We start from the raw sequence: 24,197 nt of genomic DNA, 5'->3' as shown, positions 1-24,197 counted from the left end.
AATGCGACGTCGTAGGCGTGTGGGACAATAGATAACTGTGATCGTATATTATTTTTATGGTTACCGGTCCTAATCACGACTCTATGGGACAAAACGAAAACATTCTTATCGTCGTTTGATAACAATAATGTTTTTATAGTTTTTATTATCATCATCGTAGGGCAATGAACATCGGATTCACGACTGATTCAGTGTTTTAAGTGTTTGAAAAGAGCTGCAGAGAAGACGTGAATCAGTGACTATCGAACGAGAAAGTTGAAATGTAAGAAATTTGCTCAATAGGTACGCTAATTGCAGTTCGGTTTTAATCGTTTCGTTTCGAAATTTTTATAATATAATAACGCGGCGGTCGGCCAAGTACCAATTGTTGGCCGTCATAATGTTTACGAGAACGAAGGTCGGTGATATTTGTACTACAAAACTTCACAATTGGCATGTTTAGTACACTATACAAACAAGACGAGAGAATCTCGAGACTATGATAACTTAGCTTATCATACATATTGGTAAGTAAATCATATTATATGTTACATAATAAATAATACATATTATTTTGGTTTATTTTTTATGTTTTTGTGAGCATACTGTACCTAATTGTATCTATTAGTCTACTCCATATTATAGTCTTTATGACTACCTGAAAGATATTATTGTTGAATGAAATAATCATTTTTAAATAAAAAGAATTTTTTCAGTTGCTTACTTTTTACTTATCTCATGTTAGCATACTATTTCTAATAACACATTCCATATTAGTATTTTATTAATTATGATTCTTCTAAATCTGCAGCAATTTTATTTATTTAGAAATATATAGATTTTTTATAAAGCAAATGTATAAAAATATTTACCTTACACTGCTGTAATGCTGTGACTTAACTATTTCTTTTGTACATTTTTTATAATTTAATAACAATTTAAATATTGATCTTGTCGTTCACGTATGAATAATATCTACAGTAAATTATTATTATTAAGTGATAAATTTTAGAATTATTTTTATTTATTAATAGAGTTTAAACATTTTTCTAATTATTATTCAATATTTATATATTATATTATTTACCTATTTATCATCATAAATAATTCATGTATACTTGAGTCAAAGTATATGAATATAAAATAAAACATTAATGATAAGTATGTATTATTTAATCATATTTGGCTAGAATAGTTATACATTTGTTGACATTTTAACTTTCTCATTTTTTTTTTTTATTCCAAACAGTCAGTTTTATTATTTATAGTATAATACATTACATTTTTTTTTCTAAAGTTATGAAATAAATTTTTGTGCTTATATTAAGAATTTTCTTACTTCTATAAGTATTATTACACAATGTAATACTTTATTTTGTTGTAGATAATCTCCTTGGAGGAATATTGGTCTACCTTGGAAACCTAAAACAACGTCTATCAAAAGCTATATTTTGTTACAAAAAGTATAAATTAGGTAAGTAAAATGATTTTATATTATATACTATCTGTAAAGGAATTAATAATTTAAATGTTTGTTCAAGTTTTTAAATTAACAATTTACAAAATAATTGTATGATGTATACCTTAATACTAATTGAATATTTTAAAGATTATAATTGTAGTTGCATCTTTGTTTAATGAAAACTAGTTTGGAAATTACTGAAGATAATTTTAAATTATCTTACAAAAAAAATATAATATTAAGAATAATCATGAATTTTCCTAATGTTTTACCTAATATTTCATTTATCAAAGCTAATTTCAATGTGTAACGTAAATAGATTAGTTGAAGGTATTTTTTTAGTTATCCAATATTTATTTAAGAAAGTTATTTATCAAAAAAATGGAAAAACACTATAACTTACCTTGCCTAATTACTACAATTATATATTTATAAAGTACATTAATATATATTTAGAAAATTATAAGAGCAATAAGAAATTTATACTATTTTGATTAATGTTTGAAATTTATTATAATTTTATTATCTTTTATTTTAGGAATAAAATGACGCTGTTCTACAAAAATCTTGGAGTGCCTTGCAAATGCATCATAGCATCTATGAAAAGTGATGCTATATTAATTCGCAAGTTATCGCGGTATGTTACTCGATACCAAACTCATGAGATTTCTATTGCAAAAAACCAATTATGGCCAATTCGATGTTTTTCTTCCATTAATGACGATGGCAATGATGATGTAAAAGCAAAATCAGAAGAAAAAGACCCATTATTGAAAAGTGTTCCAGTTAAAACTGTGTTAGATAAAGTAAGTTTTGAAAAAAATATCGACAAAGTCCAAAGACCTGAAAAATCTGTTGATAGAAATTATATTACTGCTCGTCGTGCAATGACCGAGTTCATGTTGAAATCGACTGATCTAGAAGGCCTTAAAACTATTAAACGGCGATCTCCTTTTGATGATGAACCCCCAATAAATGTTTATTGGCGAAAAGATGTTGTAGCCAAAGCATCTGAAGTTTGGGGGTCTCAGGAAGGTTTGGTAACTCAATTAATTAAGAGAGAAATTGAGAGAAAAAAAAAACAACAAACAATGTTCACAATTAAAGCACATAGAAGAAATAACCGTCGACAGACTCTAAATAAAAATGATCTCAAAACACAAAAGTCATCAGGACTATTCGGTGACTCTGGTCGTGTTGTCTTGACAGCTGTTTTCATAAATGGTATGAATACAATTTTCAAAGGTTTGGCTTGGTTTTATACTGGAAGCCACAGCATGTTTTCAGAATGTATACATTCAATGGCTGATACAATTAATCAAGTCATTCTTGCATTTGGTATTTATAAATCGGTACAAATAGCAGATTCGTATCATCCGTATGGGTATTCAAATATGAAATATGTTGCTTCTTTAATATCTGGAGTAGGAATATTCTGTATTGGCTCTGGACTCTCTATTTACCACGGTGTAACAGGACTTATTCATGCTGAACCATTAGATTCTCTATTTTGGGCATATTTCGTACTTGGTGGCTCATTTATATCTGAAGGAGCAACATTAGCAGTTGCTATCAATAATATTAAAAAATGTTCCAAAGAATCAAAGATTTCTTTCTTACAATATGTGTTACGAGGTCATGATCCAACTGTCAATGTTGTGTTATTAGAAGATTGTGCTGCTGTATTATCTATTGGAGTCGCCGCTGTATGTATGTCATTAACTTCATACTTAAATACCCCTATACCAGATGCTGTTGGATCATTACTAGTTGGTGGCATTTTGGGCACAGTTGCTTCCTTCATTATTTATACTAACACATCAGCTATAGTCGGCCGTTCTATTAGTTTGACATATTTAAACAAAATTAATGCTGAATTAGAATCTGATGTCATGATAAGGGCTATTCACGATGTCAAAGGCATTGATATGGGAAACAGTTTGATTAGATATAAAGCTGAATTGGATTTTGATGGAAGAGAATTGGCTAAACAATACCTTGATAGACTTGATCCTGAAGCATTGATGGCAGAAGTAAAGGGTATTGAAAATGCAGACTGTGCTGAAGCATTTTTATTGAAACATAGTGAAAATATAATCGACATGATTGGTGGAGAGATTGATAGAATAGAATGGCAACTAAGATCAAAATTCCCTGAAATAAGACACTGTGACCTAGAAATACTTTAGATATTTTCTTTTTCTTGTTAAATTAATACACTAAGCACATAATATCAACTGGCTGGCTGCTAAAGCTTATGATCAAATAGGATTTTGCATGACATGGGAAAATATGATCTTATTCTACATGTTCATTTTAAACTTATTATTAGTTATTATAATAATTAAAATGTATGCAATGTAATTTATTTAGCTTATAAACTATTTAAATGTATGCATGTATTTTTTTTTATAAAGTTATGCTTATTATATACCTAATTATTAAGTATAATTACTGAGAAGAATTTATTTATATTGAAAATGAAAAAATATGATAATTAAAAGAATGATATTAGTAATTTATGGTATTAAATTTGGAGAGATCAAGTCAGTGTCAAAAGCAAAATGATTTTACAATTAAAAGTATTTCTTTAAATTAATATTGTTAATATAAATATAATAATATAATAATAATAATAATAATAATAAAATAATAATAATAATAAAATATTATATTATATTATATTAATAATATAATATATATTATTAATATTGTATTAAACAGCTTCTAATATGTTGATTGTTGATCATATACTGTACTTTTTATGTTCATTTTTATCCAAACCAATTAGGGTTTATTTTGTATCATTCTGCCACTAAACTGTGATTGCTTGTATAGTTATAATATAAATGTTAAAATCTTTAAATTAAGAAGTTTTATTTTAATTAAAACCATTATTACATTATATAATGCAATAAAAATTATTAATGTACACAATAATGTGTTTTTACCTATTTTATGTACCTATATAACTTATTTATTTTAATATTAGACTTAATTTACATTAAATAATAATACTAAATAGTATATTAAATCAAATTTATCTTATACTATTGAATAAAAAATTACTATTCCATGTCAAATGCTAATTTTATTCAAAAAAATATATCCGTTTCCAAGAAGGTGCCACAAATTTATGTTCAACAGTGAACATTAAGTTTTGTCAGTTTAAATATTGGAGTGGATTGTATATTAATCGGATATCATCAAATATCCATATTATTGTATAATACTTTTTGATATTCTTTAAGATATTTTAATTTTAAAGCAGTTATGATTATTTTTCAAGTATAATACTACCATTGATTACAAAGACTACTTCACATACTTATAACTTGTACATATTAAGTGTTAAAAATGTATTTACAACATTGTTATATTGAAAACAGAAATTTAATTATAAACCATATATCCTCTTAATTTTTTAAAAAGTTATGTGTTAAAATTATGATTAAGAAAAATAATACAATTTAAAAATTCTCATAACTCACTTAAAAATTAAAATTTTAATAAGACTCCTATAAAATCACAGATAATGTTCTTACTTTTAAGTCTAGAAATAGATCAATTCACTATTATTAAAGGTTACTACTCATTACACACAATTGTAACTGCGGGTATGTTGGCCTCAAACAGTCCAAAGGTTAATGATTATTTTTGATCTAACACGACTAGTCACTGGTCCTACAAAAATTAGCGGGTTAAAAATTCATGTTTAAAAATAAGTTGTTGTAATTCCTATAGAAAAGTTTTATTTTTTTAGGATTTTTAACATTCGGACTTTTAATGGCATGTAATGTAATTTCTGTTGTAAATGAAAAAATGTTTATTAATATATTTTTTTTACTTTGAAAATTATTTTATGTTTTCCCGTATTCTTGGAACACTCTATATAACATTTTTAAAAATAATATTCTGTGTGTTATTACGAGTATCACTATTATTTTTTTTTAATTAATGCTAAGTTGCAAGAAAATTGATTAATTTAATGGCTTAATAAAACTCAATGGATCAATTATGGACCACTAAATCACGTTAAAAGGACCATTAGCTATTAGTTCACTATTGGTTTATTAAATATTTACCTAATGATTGACATGCAACCATTAACCCAGCATAAGTCTTCCTAACCATTGAAGTTTGTCATTTAAATGTTTCGATATTATATTTTTACATCATTTAATAGTAGGTAGGGCATCATTGCTTGCCTATATTTTAATTATGTAAAACATTTTCGTTGTTTCTTTTATTTTTGACATTTCTTACCTACCAATGGCTACCATAGACTTAACATATTATTGCTACCAAATGAAAAGTATTATTATACAATAAGTATTAAACATTAAAAACAATGTAGGTAATACAATAGTATAAATGTTAAAGAGTGGTCACTAGTATAAAGAACTTATTTTATCTTTATAGTGGCGTAGTTATGGAGGTGGGATGATGGGGATAAATCCCCCAGAGCCTTTTTTTATACAATGTATTATGCGTTGACTTATAATCGATATAAGATTATTTGATTATACAATTAGTAATTACAAATATTTAATGTTAGGTAGGTACCTATGTTATAATCATGCATAATATAATTCACCACGTCATTACCTATTGGCTCTCAAATTATATCTATCGTCTATCATAGTATCATACGTTCATACGCGATACCACTATACCAGGGAGTAGAACCATACCGAAAAGAACCTGTTTCGGAACCGAAACCGAACCGAAATCCTAATTTAAATTAATTTAAAAACCGGAACGTTACTTTTTTGTAAACATTTTTTTACAATTAATTTCGGTTTTGTAATAGATTAAATAGTATATTATAAATATAGTATGCGGTAATAATAAATACCTACAAAGTTGGTGAAATTTTAAAATTTGAAATACCGAATACTAATACAATAAGTGGTAATTAGTAAATAATTCATAATAATTAAAGTATAAATAATAAGGTAATAATTAGAAAAAGGGTTATTTAAAATGTGTTATTGTTATAGTGTTTACTGTTTAGTAATTTTTTTTACTTATTTAGTCTTTTCCTTTGTCCTAAATAATTGGTAGGATATCTGTTAAAAATTGGTATTGACCTGTCATAATTAATGTCAATTTACATTACAGTAATATTTTTTTTTAAAAATCGAAACAACCAAAATTTTTTACTGAAGCATAAAGCCATAAAACCAAAACAGAAAACGTATTTTTCATTTATTAAGAACCGAAATGCAACCGAAACCCAAATTTAAAAACCGAAAAGGAACCGGAACCTGGAACCGTAAAAATCATTAAGGTTCCAGTCTGTACGATATTCACCACTCACCAGATGTAGAAAACTTTGACATTTTACTGGTTGAGCTAAAGTTGCGGAGGCGCAAATTAATAATGTTCCAAAATTAGCTCTTCAAGCTCTTGCTAAAAGTGATGATAATTTATTATTTATTATTTATTTTCTAATAACTAATATACTTAAAATTATCAAAATCTTATGAATCTATATTGCCTGTCTTCACCACCACACCTGAGCGGATGTTATTACTTAAAAAAAAAATAAAGACGTATTTAAGAAATACAATGTCTAAAGTAAGGATAATAAAAAACAACAACTTATTTTTTCTTAAACATTGTCATAAAACAATTGTCATTACATTTTCATTATAATTAATTAATAACCATTATTTGTCATAAAACAGAATAGATTAACTAACTATGTTAGCTGTTTACAAATACATACACATTGACCCAGAGGAAATAATAATCGAGTTAGCCAAAAAACCTAGGAAATTTTTCATTTTAATTAGGTACCTATTGATTTTTGGATAATATCATGCGTGAGTAGTGAAAAATCGTGACTAGCCAAAAATATAATTGTCTTAAAATAGATCTAGATATGCTAGTTTGATCTATTTATCATAAATCATTTTACCTAGCATATTATGAGAACCATTCAACCATCACATAATTGTAATTACCTATTTTTCGAAACGCGTTTCACTATAAATGATAATACATATTATTATGTTATAATATTATAATTTATATTAATCAATAACAATCGTCACGAACGTAAAAAAAAAAAAAAAAAAGAAATCACATAATATTATAACGATATAATGAAAAATGAGATCCTAGAAAATCAAAATATTATAAGATTAAGACACGTCGTGTGCATCGTTCAAAACACTTCGTCCGCTGTGCAGCTCCTCTTGCGGTATTCGATAACGCCGTCTGACGGCTTCTTCCGCAGAAACTCGTCGCTGATCTGCTTGATGGTCTTGCCCCGGGTGTCCGGTACGATTGTCGTGACGAACACGAGCGTGAGCAGCCCCAGCGCTCCGTACAGCGCGAACACGCCCGGGCCCAGCCATATGCGCAGGTACGGGTACATCTTGATGGCGATGAAGTTGAACACGGACGACATGCACGCGACGATGGAACCGGCCACGCCGGCCACGTCGGTGGGGAACACCTCGCCGAGCATGGCGTACGGTATGGGCCGCAGTCCCAGCCCGTTCATGGCCATGTTGAGCAGCACGCAACCGATGACCACCACGTTGATGACGAGCACGTCGCCGCCGCCGTAGAACTGCAGGAACACGGCCAGCAGCACCATGGACGCGGCGTAGCCGGCGCACGACACGTAGGACAGCTCCTTGAACCCGAACCGGGTGAGCAACACGGACAGCAGGATCATGGCGGCCAGGTTGGTGAACCCGGCCAGCAGCGTCACCAGGTAGCCGTTCACGGTCACGCCGAGGCCGCTGAGCAGCTGGATCATGTACGCGGTCAACACGAACGAACCGCTGAACTGCTGGAAGAACAGGAACGTCGTCATTATCGCCATCGGTTTGTAGACGTCCGGTTCGAACAGCCTGTCCACGAACCGGGACCGGACGCGCACCAAGGCCGCCGAGTCCCCGTCCAGCGACTTGGCCCGGGACGTTTGCAGTATGGGCTGGGCGATGCGCAACACCCTCTGCGAGAACTCGGCGTCCACGCGGCGGCCCTGTCCGAACAGCCACGGCGGGCTCTCGGGTATGAGCGTGCCGATGAATATGAACGCGGTGAACGACACGAACGCCGCCACGTAAGCGACCACGTACGCGGGCATCAGCGTGCCCAGCAGGTACGTGAGGAACATGCCGAAGTTGAGCATGATGGACGTCATTATCGTGAAGCATCCGCGCAGCCCGGTGTAGTTGACCGTGATGCACTCGGCCGCGTACACCGTGGCCGGGGTCGTAGACAGGCCCACGGACAGGCCCACCAGCAACTGGCCCGCGTACAGTACGTACAGGCTGGCCGGTTGCTTGGACAACAGCAGCCAACCCAGGCAAGACGGCAGGTTGGTCACCATCAGCGCCGTCTTCCGGCCGAGCTTGTCGATCAGCGGCCCGCTCAACAGGCAACCGATCGGCATCATCGTGGACGGCAGACTAGCTGCACCGGAAAACAAAGAAAATTCCGAGTTATAGGTAACAACAATTGGCGATTGCGAATGCATTTTTTCCAAGTATTATTGTTATATACGAGTACTAATACCAATGCAAGTAGGCACGGTAAAATTGTGTAAAAAAAATGTAAATAAATACCAAACCAAGATTGTTCGTCCAATGATAATTGCAATTGGTCCAACACAATAGCAGAATATCCAATACTCATGCCCGGCGCCACACATGGCATCGCTACTATCCATACTAGCCATAACTGAGACAAACGATAAATAATAATTAGTGATCGATAAGGATATTTTACGAAATTAAAAAATAGGTATATATTTTAATAGTTTATTATTGATATTAATTATTATATTATATACTTATCTATATAAGTACCTGAGCATACAACTAAATAGAACAAAGTTTAATTCAGAATGACTAGGCACTTAACACAATGAAATGAATGTTGTAATTTGTTTTAATAAATAAAAACCGCATAACATATAACAAGTATATACCTAATCGATAATATTAAAAATACTAGTGTATTATAGGTAATAAATTAGCTAATTTATTAATACCTTCAATCAAAATATATATATTTATGTTTAATGCTAATAAAATTATAAAATACAAAGCATACCTACCTAATTAAATAATCAAATAAATAATGGGTAGCTATAATAAAGTTTACTTATTTTTATAAAATAAAAATAACTTAATACAATCTATATAGTTGTTTTTATAGACAGATACTAACCACTCTGCTTATTGCACTTGTATAGTGCAAGTGGGGTGGCTTATTCGAGTAATTTGTGTATACATGATGACTAGTTATTAGGTTTGTTTTTTCATTTGACTCCATGTATTTTGATGTTAAATTCTATTTGAAAGAGCCAGAGAAATATCTGAAAATGTGAGAAAGTTTTGTTAATATTTTTATAAACTATAATATTGTAAGATAATACACACAGCACAAGCATAATATACAATATACATGTATAATATATAGGTACATAGTACTAGTAATTCTAATATTAGATAAGCAGCTTTCAAAGGGTAGGTAATGAAGTTTTTTTATTTTTACCTACTTACCTACCTATTTAAAATTTAAATGAAATGGTCTGTTCCTAATTCGCAGACTTCCAATTTCCCGACCAGGGTTTTATGACCAAAAAACCAGTTTTTAATGGTTTTTTAAAAAAGACACAAATCAGAATTTACTTATTACAGTGAAAAATATTATATACATAGAATAGACTGAAAACGTGGATAAAACGAGTAGCATAAATTCATGGATTTCTATATTCCTTTCTGGACAATATTACCTATTTATAATGGTACATTTGAATGATTGGGAGAGCATGATAAATTATAGCTTATTATAACTATATAGGTAGTAACACTAGTAACAGTAATAACCACAAACATACAAAATATGCTATCAAATAAAATAAATAATATAATATTAGTTACCACAGCAAATGCACAGGGGCCATTATTAAAAATAATATACTGTCATGGGGTTCAACATTTCCTCGCATTAAGAAAACTTAGTAATTATTTCATCATTATTATTTATTTTATACAACACTTACTCACCATCAAATACACAAAAAAACAAAAATTTATTCAAAGTATAGCCTTGCTATCTGCTTATAATAAAATATTATGTAATACCTATAATATAAATTTTACTTGCACAAATTTTCGTGATCGTACCTAAAAAACCGGTTTCATTAAACTGTGTACACACTATACACAGAGAAGATCGATTAAGTTGATTTATTCTGTGATTCCGTTTTTAATCTACATTAAACATTTTACTATATACAGTGATTAATAGGGAACGGATTTGAATGCAAATTGCATTTTTTTCTGAATGTCCGAAAACATTGCTTTCCAAGCACTAAGTTCATTTCATACATCAAGTAATTAAAAAATGTAATTTTAATTTTGCGTTTTTTGTGTATTTTATATATTTTTGAGTCATTTTTATGTAGGAATGAATAAAATTCGATAAAAATGTATGAACATTCATTCTAAAAAAATAAAGGTAAATATGATGACATGGCTCATATGAAGTTTGCACCTATGACGTAAGTTGACGTGGAACGAAGGAATCGCGGAAAAAAACCAAAGGATAAAAAAACCATGAAAATAAAAACCAAAATTTTATATTTTGTCATATTTCATAAAAAATAAGTTAATTTTCTAATTAAAAATTTAGATCAATAATTCAACTACCCAGATGTTCTATGTGTTTAATACTCTCGTAACCAAATTTGTAAATTTTGAATAATTAAAAAATATATATAAAAGTAGCTTATTAACTTTATTATACTATGGTTTGGAAGTACTAGTATTTACTTAGTATTTCCGTTTTAAGAAAATTTAGGTAACATGCTAACATCATTCAATTAACATATTGTATCTTTGTACCTATATATGACCATAGTGTGTGTATAAGTAATAAGTACATAGCCATAAAAGTATTATAGAGGCTTAGAACTACCATTAAGATAAAAAAGGTATCTACGTTATTCATTACAAATTTTGACTTATTTAGACTGTAAGATAATACAGATTATTATTATTCTTACTTTATTCGACTTATAAAATTTTTATTTTTATTATTTTTACTTTATTCGACTAATAAAAATTTTTAAAAACATAACTTATCCTGACTTTTTGTCCAAATTTTTCAATATTATACAATAGTTTTAAATTGTTTTAATTTGTTTCTGTATTTAAGTTAAAACGTATGTTTAATGAAATATGACAACATTTAGCAAAATATGAAAATTTGGTTTTTATTTTCGCGTTTTTTTTCCGTCTACCGGAACAAAGTTACTCGAGATACAAAACAATACTGGCCGATAACCGTCGAAGATTTATGTTTGAGAATATTAAGCAGCACCTTATTATACAATGCTATGCAAAAAAAGGTAAAAGTATAACGAATATCTAAATTGTATACCTATTAATTTTTTGGAAATAATTTTTAGGGTAAAAAGAAGACGGACAGAAGATAATTGAGAAGACAAGAGAAGTTTTTAATATATTTAAATATTTTTTATCAGATAAATTTTTCATAATAATATGTTTTTTATAAGTTTTAAGTTCAAAATTGTGTTTTTATTGAATTTAAATACATTTTTAGTTTTTTAGGGAATTTTTCAATGAATTGTTTTGATATTAAAGCATTTTTTTAAGGCATTAAGTTGTATTTTTTTAGGACATTTTTCTTAATTTTTATGGCATTTAAGTCCGTTTCCTAGTGATCAGTGTCCAATGACATTACTATATTAGTAAGTTATAAGTCATAAGTTTTAATACGTTCATGCAAAAAATATTACTTTTGAAACTGTCATTGTTTATACTGATACATAAATTATTATAATAAACCTACGTAAGTTTCAAATCCTCACAGATATAATACTATCGATATTTTTTAGGTTATAGATAAAAAACCTAAAAAATGTCAACATATTTAGATAATTATACCATGATTAAAAAATATTAATACAAACACAAGGTATGTACCTATATCCATCGCGATTAAAATCCAGCGTGAAAATCGATTTACCAAAAACTGATTTTGCATAAAGATGTCAGTATTTTGAATTTTTCTACTTTTAAAGCCCTCCTCCACCTGTCTAATGAGTAATGAGTAATGACATACAAAAACGTAAAAAACATACATCATTATAAAATCAATGTTTTTCCATTTTTATCTATATGCGGCATAGAATATGCCTGAGACCAATGGCCAATACTGTGAATGTTTTTAGAGCCAAAATACTTATCAATACAAATAAAGTAATAATAAGTTATGAATATTGATAATAAAAATGTTAATCGCAAAATAAGAATAATTATACGAATATTTAAAGTGAGTTTAATATTTTTAATATTACAATTACAAAGTATTAGATATAGGTAGATAATGGACAATGGTATAATATATTGTGTAGGCCCGTGTTTATATTATCATTGCTAATTACTTAAATCATGATATATATTCTTTTACGTAACTTTGCAAAAAATTAACATTGTATTGACTGATGTGTAATTTATTTATTTTTTGTGATTATATAGCATAATTTACGATATTAAAATAGCATGGTAATACGATAACGTAGGTATTTAATTATTTTGACTTCCAAGGCAGTATAATATGTTAACAATTATTATTGTTGTACCTAGTACCTACCTGTATAATAATATAAAAAGTAATATATACATTACACATAAACAATAATCACAGAAATACAGTTTCACATTCATATATAATTCATAGTCTTTTATAGTTTTTATAGATTTTAGAGTCAAATATCAATGCTATAATAAATAGGTACTGAATAAGTAATGAATAATGATCAACATGTATTAATCGATCTTAGATAACACTGTTAGAAACAATTATGTTTTGATAAGTTTAATAAATTAATAATTTTTTCTAATAATAAAAGTAAGTAATCGTATTGTCTTTATGAAGTTACGTGTTTGATACTTCATACTTGGATAGTTGGATATCTGGATTAGTTGGAAGTTCTTAAGTACCTATATATCTACCTACATTATGATGATTCGTGGAGATAACTGACAAAAATCCAAAAATATTAAAAGGAAAAAAATATGCAATTGCGTAGAAATCCGCGCTCTATATATTATAAGTAATAAGTACATATACCTATTTTTCAAAGAAATTTAAAAAGGTATAATTTTAAGAATAATATAAATGGAAATAAAATAAATTATTATTGTAACATATATATATATATATATCGTATGTCTTCGAAACAAGGTACACTCATCATTACCCTGTAAATATTTTTCGATTCTTTTTGCGGGATGTTAAACTAGGTAAACTAATGGATTATAAATTCTTATGATTTACAATTATTTAACTCCTGTATTTTGCACATGCGTAACACAACTTTTTTTTTTTAATTTCAACCTCCATTTTGAATATCATTTTCGAATTAATCATTTTTATTTAAATAATTTTGATCTATCAAACCGAAATTGGCGAAATTAGTGGAAAGTAGAATTTGAAAAAAATGTATTAATACATTTTAATTTTTTTTTAGTTGTACCTACGTATTTTGTTGTTGTAATAATATCAGTTGATAACATTTCTTATTAAAGTAATAAATAAGTAATAATTAATTTATAGTAAATATATTACAATAATAAATGTATAATGTATCATGATATACTATTTAGCATGAAAAAATACGTACAACTAGACACCAGTGGCGTATCCTCTAGGGGCCATGGCCCCTCTCATTGGCCGTATTTACTATTTTTTTTTGCATTAAAAACATTAAATAGTTTGTTGATATATTTTTTTTTTTTTTTTTTGGTAGCATATTTGATAAAATTGTACCAGTGACCCCACCCACCTAAATTGCGTACAACTAAGAAAAAAAATCAAATTGATTACATTTTTTTTTAAATTTTACTTAACTCTAATTTTGGAAATTTTTACATTAGAATACAAGTTTATAGATTAAAATTACTTAAAAAAAAATGATTCATTTGAAAATTATATTCAAAATGGGGGTTGCTAATATAAAAAAAATGAAGTAGTGTTGCGCATGCTCAAAATAGATGAGTTAAAAATATTGTAATTCATAATCATATATAGAAATTCATGACCCATTAGTCTAGTTTAATGTCTACCAAGCAAAATTGAAATAATTTACAGGGTAATAAATGGTTAAGTGTCTTCCGCGCACGGTAATAATACGAATATAGGTATATAAAAATATATAAAAATTTAATTATTTAACTATGTCTGCCTTATCTCAAAAAAAATTATACGTTTAGCGTATAAATAAATTCAAATGGTGATAATCAAAGTATAATATTTTTTTTTAAGATAAATAATTATATAAGTAAGTACTAGCCACAAGGTACATAGTCTATAAGTGTCAAAACTATTCAATATAAATAATATAATTATATACAATTAATAAGTTATGTAGCTATAATAACGTGGTAGCTATATGTATTAAAATAATATATTAATAAATCTATAATATCTATCTTAATATATTTTATCAATTATTTATTGTTAATAAAGTAAACAACTAACTTAAATTATTATTTTTATTATTAAATGTAAATTTGATTCTTTTTTTAACACTTATTCAATTTATTAAAATGAATTAAGATAACAATCAAATAATTATTTTACTATAATATTTCATAGTCTAGGAATAATTATCAGTTTATCACTTATCATAACTACTTATGACTTAGTTTGTACTAAAACTTAATAAATATAACTACAATAAGTGATAAATATTAATTATAGATATATATTTTCAACAATTTAAGACAAATTTAGTTCTTTTATTATAACTATTCAAAAAGCATCTGTTAAAAATTCGTTTATTAATGTCTAAGGAGAGAGACCTGCAGTCACCAGATGCAAACGCACAATATAACAATCATTCCTACATAATAAATGCTAAAAAGTAGGAATTTTTTTTAGGAGAGTTTTGTAGTTTTCTATTTAAGAATCACTTGGAGCAGTTCATGCACTCTTAATTTTATTAATCAAGCTTCATAATAATATCAAATATGAAATACAACTATATGACAACATATTGTTTAGAAACCTATTTAAATATATTTATTAATTTTTTTTATATAAACGTGGTTGTTATTATAATACGAATGTATATACCATTGCTAAAAGCTATACCAAGTGTAAATTAGTATTTTGAGTATTAGCGTAAAAATTCTAAGCATACCTCAACATATCTGTGATTATGAATATAAATGTAAAATATTAGTATAAATATTATACTTTTATACATACCAATCAATAAAATAATCAGAACATATATCATAATAAATATAAGTTCATAACTATGTGAATTACCCGATCCCTTGGTTATATTGTTATAACTAATCGTATCATAATATTTACAACTAAATTGTTGGTTTTATCACTTCTATCCTGTCAATTTATTATTTATATCCTTTATAACAAAGGCTGAATTCTTTATTATAATGATTGTTAACATTTTTAATGGTTTAATATTATTATCATTTATATAAATGCCTTTAAAAATCATAAAATAGGTTTTCAATGTATTATTAATAATATGTAATTATTTACATTTTACATTAAAACGTTTATATGAAAAACTTAGAAGCACCCTGTATTTATAGACATATAGTTCTCAACGAACAACGATCATAGGTTATAGTATTATGTAATTCTTTGTTGGAATCAATTTATGTGATAAAAAAAAAGTTTTTGATCTTTGAATTTGATAATTGTAATTTGTGTTTGAATTACCTATAGATAACTAGGTAAGTACTAAGTCGGCATATAGAGATACTATGTATAATAGGCTCTATAGGCACATATTATAATAATAGACTCGAATATTTTCACAAAAGAATTTTCATATTTAAAATATAAGTAACTCACTTTACAACTCTAATTTATCATCAATTATTTTACTTGGATTTAGATAATGTTTACTTAAATGGCTAAACATTTAAAATATATTATATATATATATATATATATATATATATAAATTGGTACCTACAAGGCTACAACTTACACAAATTAGGTAGTAACTAGTAATTACTAATAAACGTTTGATTATAATATTATGCTGATCTCTTAGCAATATTATGTTTCAACGTTCAAATAAGATGTGTTACATAATAAATTTTAAATATCAGACATTTTAATGTTTAATTAATAAAATAGCCTTGCGATAATATTATGATAACAATAAGAAAAATTGTTATCATTAAATTCTCATTTATGCGACACGTATGTAACATTATAACAAAACGTGTTAAGAGCAATTAAAAAAAAAAACTGAAACAGAAAGATTTGATTAAAAATTACAATAATAGTAGCGATTTGGCAGCTTGACATTTTTGAATACATATTATATAGACACATAACATGTCTAGGGGCGCAAATGTATTGTCTTTTATTTTCTTAAGTCTTTACTTAATTGATAAGCAGCCATATTATAGCCATATAGGTAACATATAAGGGTTACAAATACAATACATTACTATGAAAAAATAATGTAAATGTAAACTAGGTTTGCCAATGCCAACAAGTAATTAAAAAGTCGATTATAATTTAGGCAACAGTTAACTCCGTGATGCGCTTAGAAGGATCATCAGGGGGTGCGGGTGCACCTGGGTCGGTTTGTTTAAAGGGCCTAGGGGTCTATTCTCAAAAACTACGTAAGGGGAACGAACGAGCAAAATGTACGTATGAACAATGTTTTCATTTTGATAATTTAAAATAAACTATTAAAACATAATTTTTTTTAATAATTCAAATTTATTACATAATTCTGAATCAATAAAACATGCAACAATATTTTTAAAAAATGTATAAAATAGTTTTAGTAAAATTAGTGCATTAAAAATTTCACTCCCAGTTAATAATCATAGGTAATACCAGAATTTTCATAAATTATTTAATAAAATGAAAGAAGAAAAAATAATTGGAAAAAGTAGGATTTTCATATGAGATCATCAGTGTGGTTTCCTAAATAATGTTAAAATACTCTTAAAAATAAAAATAATTAAGTAATTATGTTTATCCATACAATTTAAAAAAATGGGCCTCAGTCTACCTAATTATCAAAGTTTTATTATATCTAGACATCAAGATAAAACGACTCTATAATATATACATAATTTTGGTATCTCTTAATTTAATCCTTTAATAGACTATAATTATTCTTATAAATTATAATGTACATATGTAGCTTGTATAATTGTATAATATTAATAGTGTACAGAATACAGAAGCTGAAATATAATAAGTTCACCTGATATAATATAACTAAAAATACGAAATGTAGATGTTAATATTTTTACAATTCATATGGTTGTCATACAGCCATACAGGTCATATATATAATATTATATTTTAAATTACTAATATTATTATACTTCAAGTATACAAATATGGCATATTATAATTATATTATATATAATTATTTCGTAATACAGTGATATATATAATAACTAAACATGATTTGTATACCAATAATTGGAATACAAATCATGATAAAACAAATAATATTATTTATCTAAGGTCTAAACCGTACAAAATATATTATATAATTATTAAAATTTAAAAGTAGAAATCTACGATAGAAGACTTAAGATCTAATTTCTAATATAAACTATCTATACACTATACAGTAAACGTATAATAATAAATAATAATCTTGATAATATATTAAAACAAATTGTGATAAATTTAGGTACATAAAGTATTTTAAATTTATAAAAACAGTTCGTACATTTCTCACTTTATAATTTTTCAATATAGCCAACAAATTTTAATATTTTACATTCACTCAAATTTTTTAAATTAAAAATTAAAAGCCATTGAGCAATGAAAGAAAACAAACAATGAAATATTTAAAAACTTTAAATCTTAAATTGATCTACGAATCAACGAATCTACAGCTTAAATCGTTGATTTAACGCCAAACAACTAGACTACCTACGCAAATACGAACACGCGTTTTGTTTACCATTTTTAAATTCAAATAATATGTTATTTTAATACTAAGCGTATCACGATTATCTAACAGTTTTACATTGAAATTATATTTATTTCAAATCTCAAAAGTGTACAAGATTTTGCATTTGCAAGTGGTGCATTCCTATTTACTATTTAGTATTTTTATAATAGTTTACCTCCTTACTCTGCTTAATAGGTAATAGCCGCTCACCACAAAATGTAACACACAATTTATTATTTAATATAGACTATAAACATAGAGAATAAACTTAAGGCTGCCAGTGGTGCATGTTCAGTGTGCATGAATACGCACAAATAACATTTTTGCTTATTTATTTAATTTGAATAAAAACTAATTTATCTTCTCCATTGTTTATTATGAAATTAAAATAATTTCTTTTTCCATAATTTTTACACGTTTTTTATCTTATAACATACTAGTAAGTACGAATTATAAATTATAAATACATTATGAACAAAATAATATTTATTTATTTGATGACATATTAATAATTAATAATAAAACTGTTTGTATAATTGTATAATAGTAATGTTTTAGAACAGATATTAAAATAATATGTAAATAGATTTTGTTTTATAAAATAATAAATATTATAATCCGCGGCTACCAGCTAGGTAGGTAGGTATATTAAAATGTTTTATAATTATTCGTATATACTTATTATAATAGGCTATAAGTGTACACTGTAATTTTTATTAGCATATTATGTCGTGTTAATAATACATTCTAAATAATTTAATCTCAAATAAAAAACACGTTAACAGAGTATTTTATAACATGGCTAATACTTTGAGTAGGTTACCTACTTAATACCTATATATAATATATTAAGTTAAGATATTAGTGTATATTTACCTTTGAAAATAATTGTTATTACCATACTCAATGAAATTCACAACCGTTTTATTTAACATTTACATAAAATAAATAATAACTAAAAATTATTTAGCACAGACATTTACGGTAAACGTCTATCACCAGGTCAGCTACTGTGGACCACTGACTAGTGAATAGTGACTACGGAGTAATGAGTGTTCCACACTGGTATTGCGTTATAACAGCACATGGCGATGGTAACCAAGCAGACAACATAACTTACATACCTATAACACATTTTTTGTTTTGTATAAAATATTATTAGGTAGGGATATAAGTGGGGAATAGCCGAGAGACGAGAGTAAAAGTACAAAACTGTAGATAACTGATAAAAATATAAAATATTAATTAGGTAATATTGTACCTAATACAGTATTATAAATAGTATAATGTATTAATTGCATTATGTACCTATGTACAATGCACCTAATATACAAAATAAATACAAATTTATTATAATTATATGTATCTATAAAGTATATACTCAAAGAAACGGCTTACTTAGTTACATTATAGATAATAATGTATAGATCACGTGTAAACTGAGTAATCTGAAAATAAAAATGATAAAATTTCAAAGGAACTGCAGTACAAATAAGTTTCTTAAAGACTATAATATCGTAACTTATAATCAATATTTATTATTATAAAAGTCATTTATTATTTTAAAATTATTTATTTATCGTTTATTCATGGAGACACGGAACAGTCATAAACTATAAACATGTTTCATACAATCATAATACAATCACACATACGACTTTACCTATAAATGGATATAATAATAAAACATTTCAAATTTTTTATAACGCCGCACGCGTCTCCATATTACAAAAAACGCAAAAATAACATTTTAATTTTAAAGAAAATTTCGATTGTTTCGTTTTTTTTTTTATATACCTAAATTATTTGTCGTGGATCATTTATTGCCTTAAAAACGGCGTACAATATAAACTTTTTTGTAATTATATTATAGATGTCTGTGCAAAAAAAAAACACCCAAGCAATAAGTCGTAATTCAAATCATAATAGGCTGTAATAATCATAGCTCGTAACGGTATAAGAATAAGATAGATTAAACTTCCATAGTTTTATGGAATGTGGTATTTTATTTTAGATTCTGCAACGGAGTGATGAATGTACTGATTATACAATGATGCGTGTTTTTTTTTTGTGCCTGTCATCCCGTTTTAGAGTAGTAATAGTGCTTTAATTTTTGACTTTAGCCCCTTTTTAAAAATGAAATTTAATCTAATTGGTGCTTTAAGGGGTCAAAAGTAAAAAATTTCCAGTTGTTTTCAAAAGCGTCAGGAAAAACCCTGAAAAAGTAACGGAAAAACGGGAATTTTTACGCGTAACCACTTTTTGACAAAATCGATTTTTTGGTTTGGCTATAACTCAAAACGAATCATTTTAAATACTTGAAATTTTCACCAAATGTTTATATTATGGTTATCTATTTACGATTACATTTTCAAAATCTTTAGAATTTTTTTAAACTATTTATAGACCTTCTAATTTTTTTTCTTGAAATGCTGATAAAATAAATTTGGCTTTCCAAAAAATCTTTAAAATTTAATACAAGGTTTATTATATAAGTTGTTCTTATTGTAGTAAAAAAAAATTCAAAAGTCGTTAGTTACAATTTTTGTTTATAAGCATTAAAAGTTCAAATGTTTACAGAATATGTCAAAATCGCGAAAATTTGCAAGAAATTTTGAATTTTGAATTCATAAAATTTTTGTAATTTATATCTAAGGTTCAAAAAACCAACACAAGGTTCTCATAAAATTTTTCTTCAAATAACTGTAAAAAAAAATTCCAGTGTCAATATAAAAAAATTTATGAATGTATGAAATTTATTTTTTTACGAAATCGAGTAAAATAACGATATATTACAATTTAAATATAGGTAATAATATAATATATCCTAATAATTATCCTAGACTGACAAATCATCTCCGTTCAGAATCGTTTTTCGTATACAATTATACCTGTCATTGCATTCAAATTTAACACGTCCATTATAGTGACCTACTCTCTCCATTTCTACTAGATATATACAGCAGAGATACCCACTTTTTATTATTTAATTTAATAAGGTTTGTTGTATTATTCAACATATCAGCTCTAGACGATAACAATTGTAAGTACATCGACAACAAGGCTCTCGTATCCTCGTTATGCCGTTTTCAACAACAAAATGGCAATCTGAAATGACCGCGACAGTTTCTTGGGGACCACATACATAGGTAGTATAAATATAAATACAGGTTTATAGATATTATTATAGTATCTATTAAACATTTTTTTACAATAGTTATAATTATAAGTGTTACAAATCATAACAAATAACAATAAATATATTCACATGATTAGGATTGGCGCATTCAGTTTACTCGTATATATAGTATAAGTATAAACATTCAGGGGCGGATCTAGACCAAGATAAAGAAGGGGGTGATTTTAAAGGGCACACATTAATTTTGATAAAGTATTTATTTAGGTATATACATATGTTACTTTCCACAGTCTCGTACAGAACAAAAAAAAATATTTTTTGTAGTATTAAAAAAATATATCACTAATTTTGTTACTCTTAAAGTATAATTACGCCAAAAACTAAAATCAGGGACTTTAAACTATTTTTTTTAGAGAGAACGTGGGGGGCGATTGCCCCTCTCCCCGGATCCGCCACTGTAAACATTTGTATAATACCATAAATTATACCTATATCATAATATAAGAATGAAATAAAATAACTTAATTTAATATTATTTTACTTTTTAGACTTTAAATGTTTAACGAATGCTTTATGCTTAATATGTAAATATATCATAGGTATTAATAAAAAGATAATCTACAAATTTAATACACCCCTTACAGTAACCTACTTGACATCTACTAGTGCACAGCCCACCTTTTTATACCTAATACAATTTAAGTTGAATATCTATATTAATTTTATAATTAGTATAATTTGTATTCATAAATTATTAAAATATGTTTTTCTTATGTAATTTCTTATTATTTATTTCAATTGATATAATATGTTTATACTCCAAATTTATGCTGCGTAAAAAATATTTTGTTTGAAGGTTCGTTTAAATAATCCTTTTTTTAAAATTGACTTTAATTTATCATTTAGATATAAACACAAAGCACAGTTATAGACGTATACGTGACTACGACGTATATAATAGGAACAGTGTGACACAATTATACGAACGACGATATTAACCCATTCGGCTCTCGTTTTCCTAAACGGCTCCCGTTTTACAATAAGGTAAATTCCCAAACGGCTCCGGTTTTGTACAACACAAATTTCTTCCCATTTCATATATAGACTTAGGACTGTCTCAAGAAAGGTATAGTTAAAAATGTATTGATGAACACTAAGTAAATTATAAAAATGATATAAAAAGCATATATTATCGTATTATTATGAATTAAATTTAAGTTAAAAAAATAAAAAAATAAAGTAAAACATTTATGTATGTATAAAAATATTAAAAAATCAAACATTTAAATAATAGGTAAATTTTTTCGGCATAATTTTTTATATATTAAATAGATAACAAAATTAATAATTATTGTTTTTGATATAAAACATCGTAAAATTCGTTCACTAATACTAGAACCTTTGAGGAGCTCAAATTGGTATACTAGTATTACCCTTAGCAGTTTGGGAATTTACCTGTTTGTAAATTTTTTTTCGACGGGAGCCGTTTCGAATGCGCCGATTGAACTATATTTATTTATTAAAAATACAGGCTGGTATCCAATAGTAATGGTTACATTATAAGTAGGTAACATTTAATAGTTTTTTGTCAAAAACAATGATAAGCTATAGTGTTTATTTCATGTACATAGAATATAATATATTATTTTCGTTTCATTAGTCATTACCAATTCAAAACTGTACTAAGCAACACATTTGCGGTTATAGCGTCTATTTTTGCATCGTTATAGTCTATAATATTTTTATTAATCGTGTTTAATATAACAACAATGCATCAAAACCAGCTAATTAAATATGCGAGTATACCTGATATTTCGACAATACCTGACCTGCTCTCGGATCTGAACGGGAAAATGTAAACTCCCCTAAAATTTTGTAAATTCCCCTAAAACCGTTTTCGTTCAGCTCGTCTGGATTTTTATCAATATTTGTAGTTAAAATGTAATCTTAATAATTTAGGAATTGTATTGTATAAAGTGAGATAATAGTATTATTGCTATATCATATATTATATATTATTAAATTACAAGTATCGGCATTTAATACATATGTTGTTTTGACGGTTATTTTCAAATATTTTTGTTTATCTGTCGTCTGTCGATATTAACGATATTAATTGGAAGATACGCTGTAAAAATATATAATTCCTTGACTTTTTGAACACTTAACAATTTAGTTTCTTTCAAAAGACGACTGCGTCTAAAATTTTCCTTTCTCAGTCAATCACATACAGTCGTCGTTACTTGTGTGATATATATTATTCTATAGTAAATTTATAATATCGTTTGTGTTTCATGTGATTATTTATTTATTTATAATAATAATTAATAAATTATGTCAAAAATTCAATTTATTACCAGTGAACGTGGTCGTCCATTAATTTTATATAAAATGTATAAATATTATTTTGAACATACATTGATTCAAACTGGCGAAAAGAAGTGGCGTTGTTGTGTTAAGAAATGTCCAGCTTTTATACAAATATTAGAACCTCCAAGTATAATATCATAAAGTAATGAAGATCATAAACACGAATCTTGCAGTGAACAAATGATGCAGCATCAACAGCTATTTGCATCAGTAAAAAGAAAAACAACTGATAATCCGCACGATAAACCAAGTAAAAT

At 27.1% G+C, this 24,197-nt stretch overlaps 2 protein-coding genes across 2 annotated transcripts; one reads left to right on the top strand and one right to left on the bottom strand.

Moving 5' to 3' along the window:
- Window positions 1-75: 75 nt before the first annotated feature.
- On the top strand, window positions 76-3,998 carry LOC113552029 (zinc transporter 9). Its single transcript, XM_026954683.1, has 3 exons — window positions 76-506; window positions 1,364-1,453; window positions 1,980-3,998. Exon 3 carries the CDS (start codon window positions 1,987-1,989, stop codon window positions 3,628-3,630), a length of 1,644 nt encoding a protein of 547 aa, XP_026810484.1. The 5' UTR covers window positions 76-506; window positions 1,364-1,453; window positions 1,980-1,986; the 3' UTR covers window positions 3,631-3,998.
- A 3,103-nt stretch (window positions 3,999-7,101) lies between these two features.
- On the bottom strand, window positions 7,102-19,498 carry LOC113550973 (facilitated trehalose transporter Tret1-2 homolog). The gene is made up of 4 exons (XM_026952951.1): window positions 19,308-19,498; window positions 9,641-9,788; window positions 9,034-9,148; window positions 7,102-8,881 (listed from the first exon to the last, which is right to left on the bottom strand). Exons 2-4 carry the CDS (start codon window positions 9,743-9,745, stop codon window positions 7,617-7,619), a joined length of 1,485 nt encoding a protein of 494 aa, XP_026808752.1. The 5' UTR covers window positions 9,746-9,788; window positions 19,308-19,498; the 3' UTR covers window positions 7,102-7,616.
- Between the last annotated feature and the right edge of the window lie 4,699 nt (window positions 19,499-24,197).

This window comes from Rhopalosiphum maidis, chromosome 2, assembly GCF_003676215.2.
Source record: "Rhopalosiphum maidis isolate BTI-1 chromosome 2, ASM367621v3, whole genome shotgun sequence".
Classification (NCBI taxonomy): Eukaryota; Metazoa; Arthropoda; class Insecta; order Hemiptera; family Aphididae; genus Rhopalosiphum; species Rhopalosiphum maidis.
This window is presented reverse-complemented; position numbering and strand designations above follow the sequence as displayed.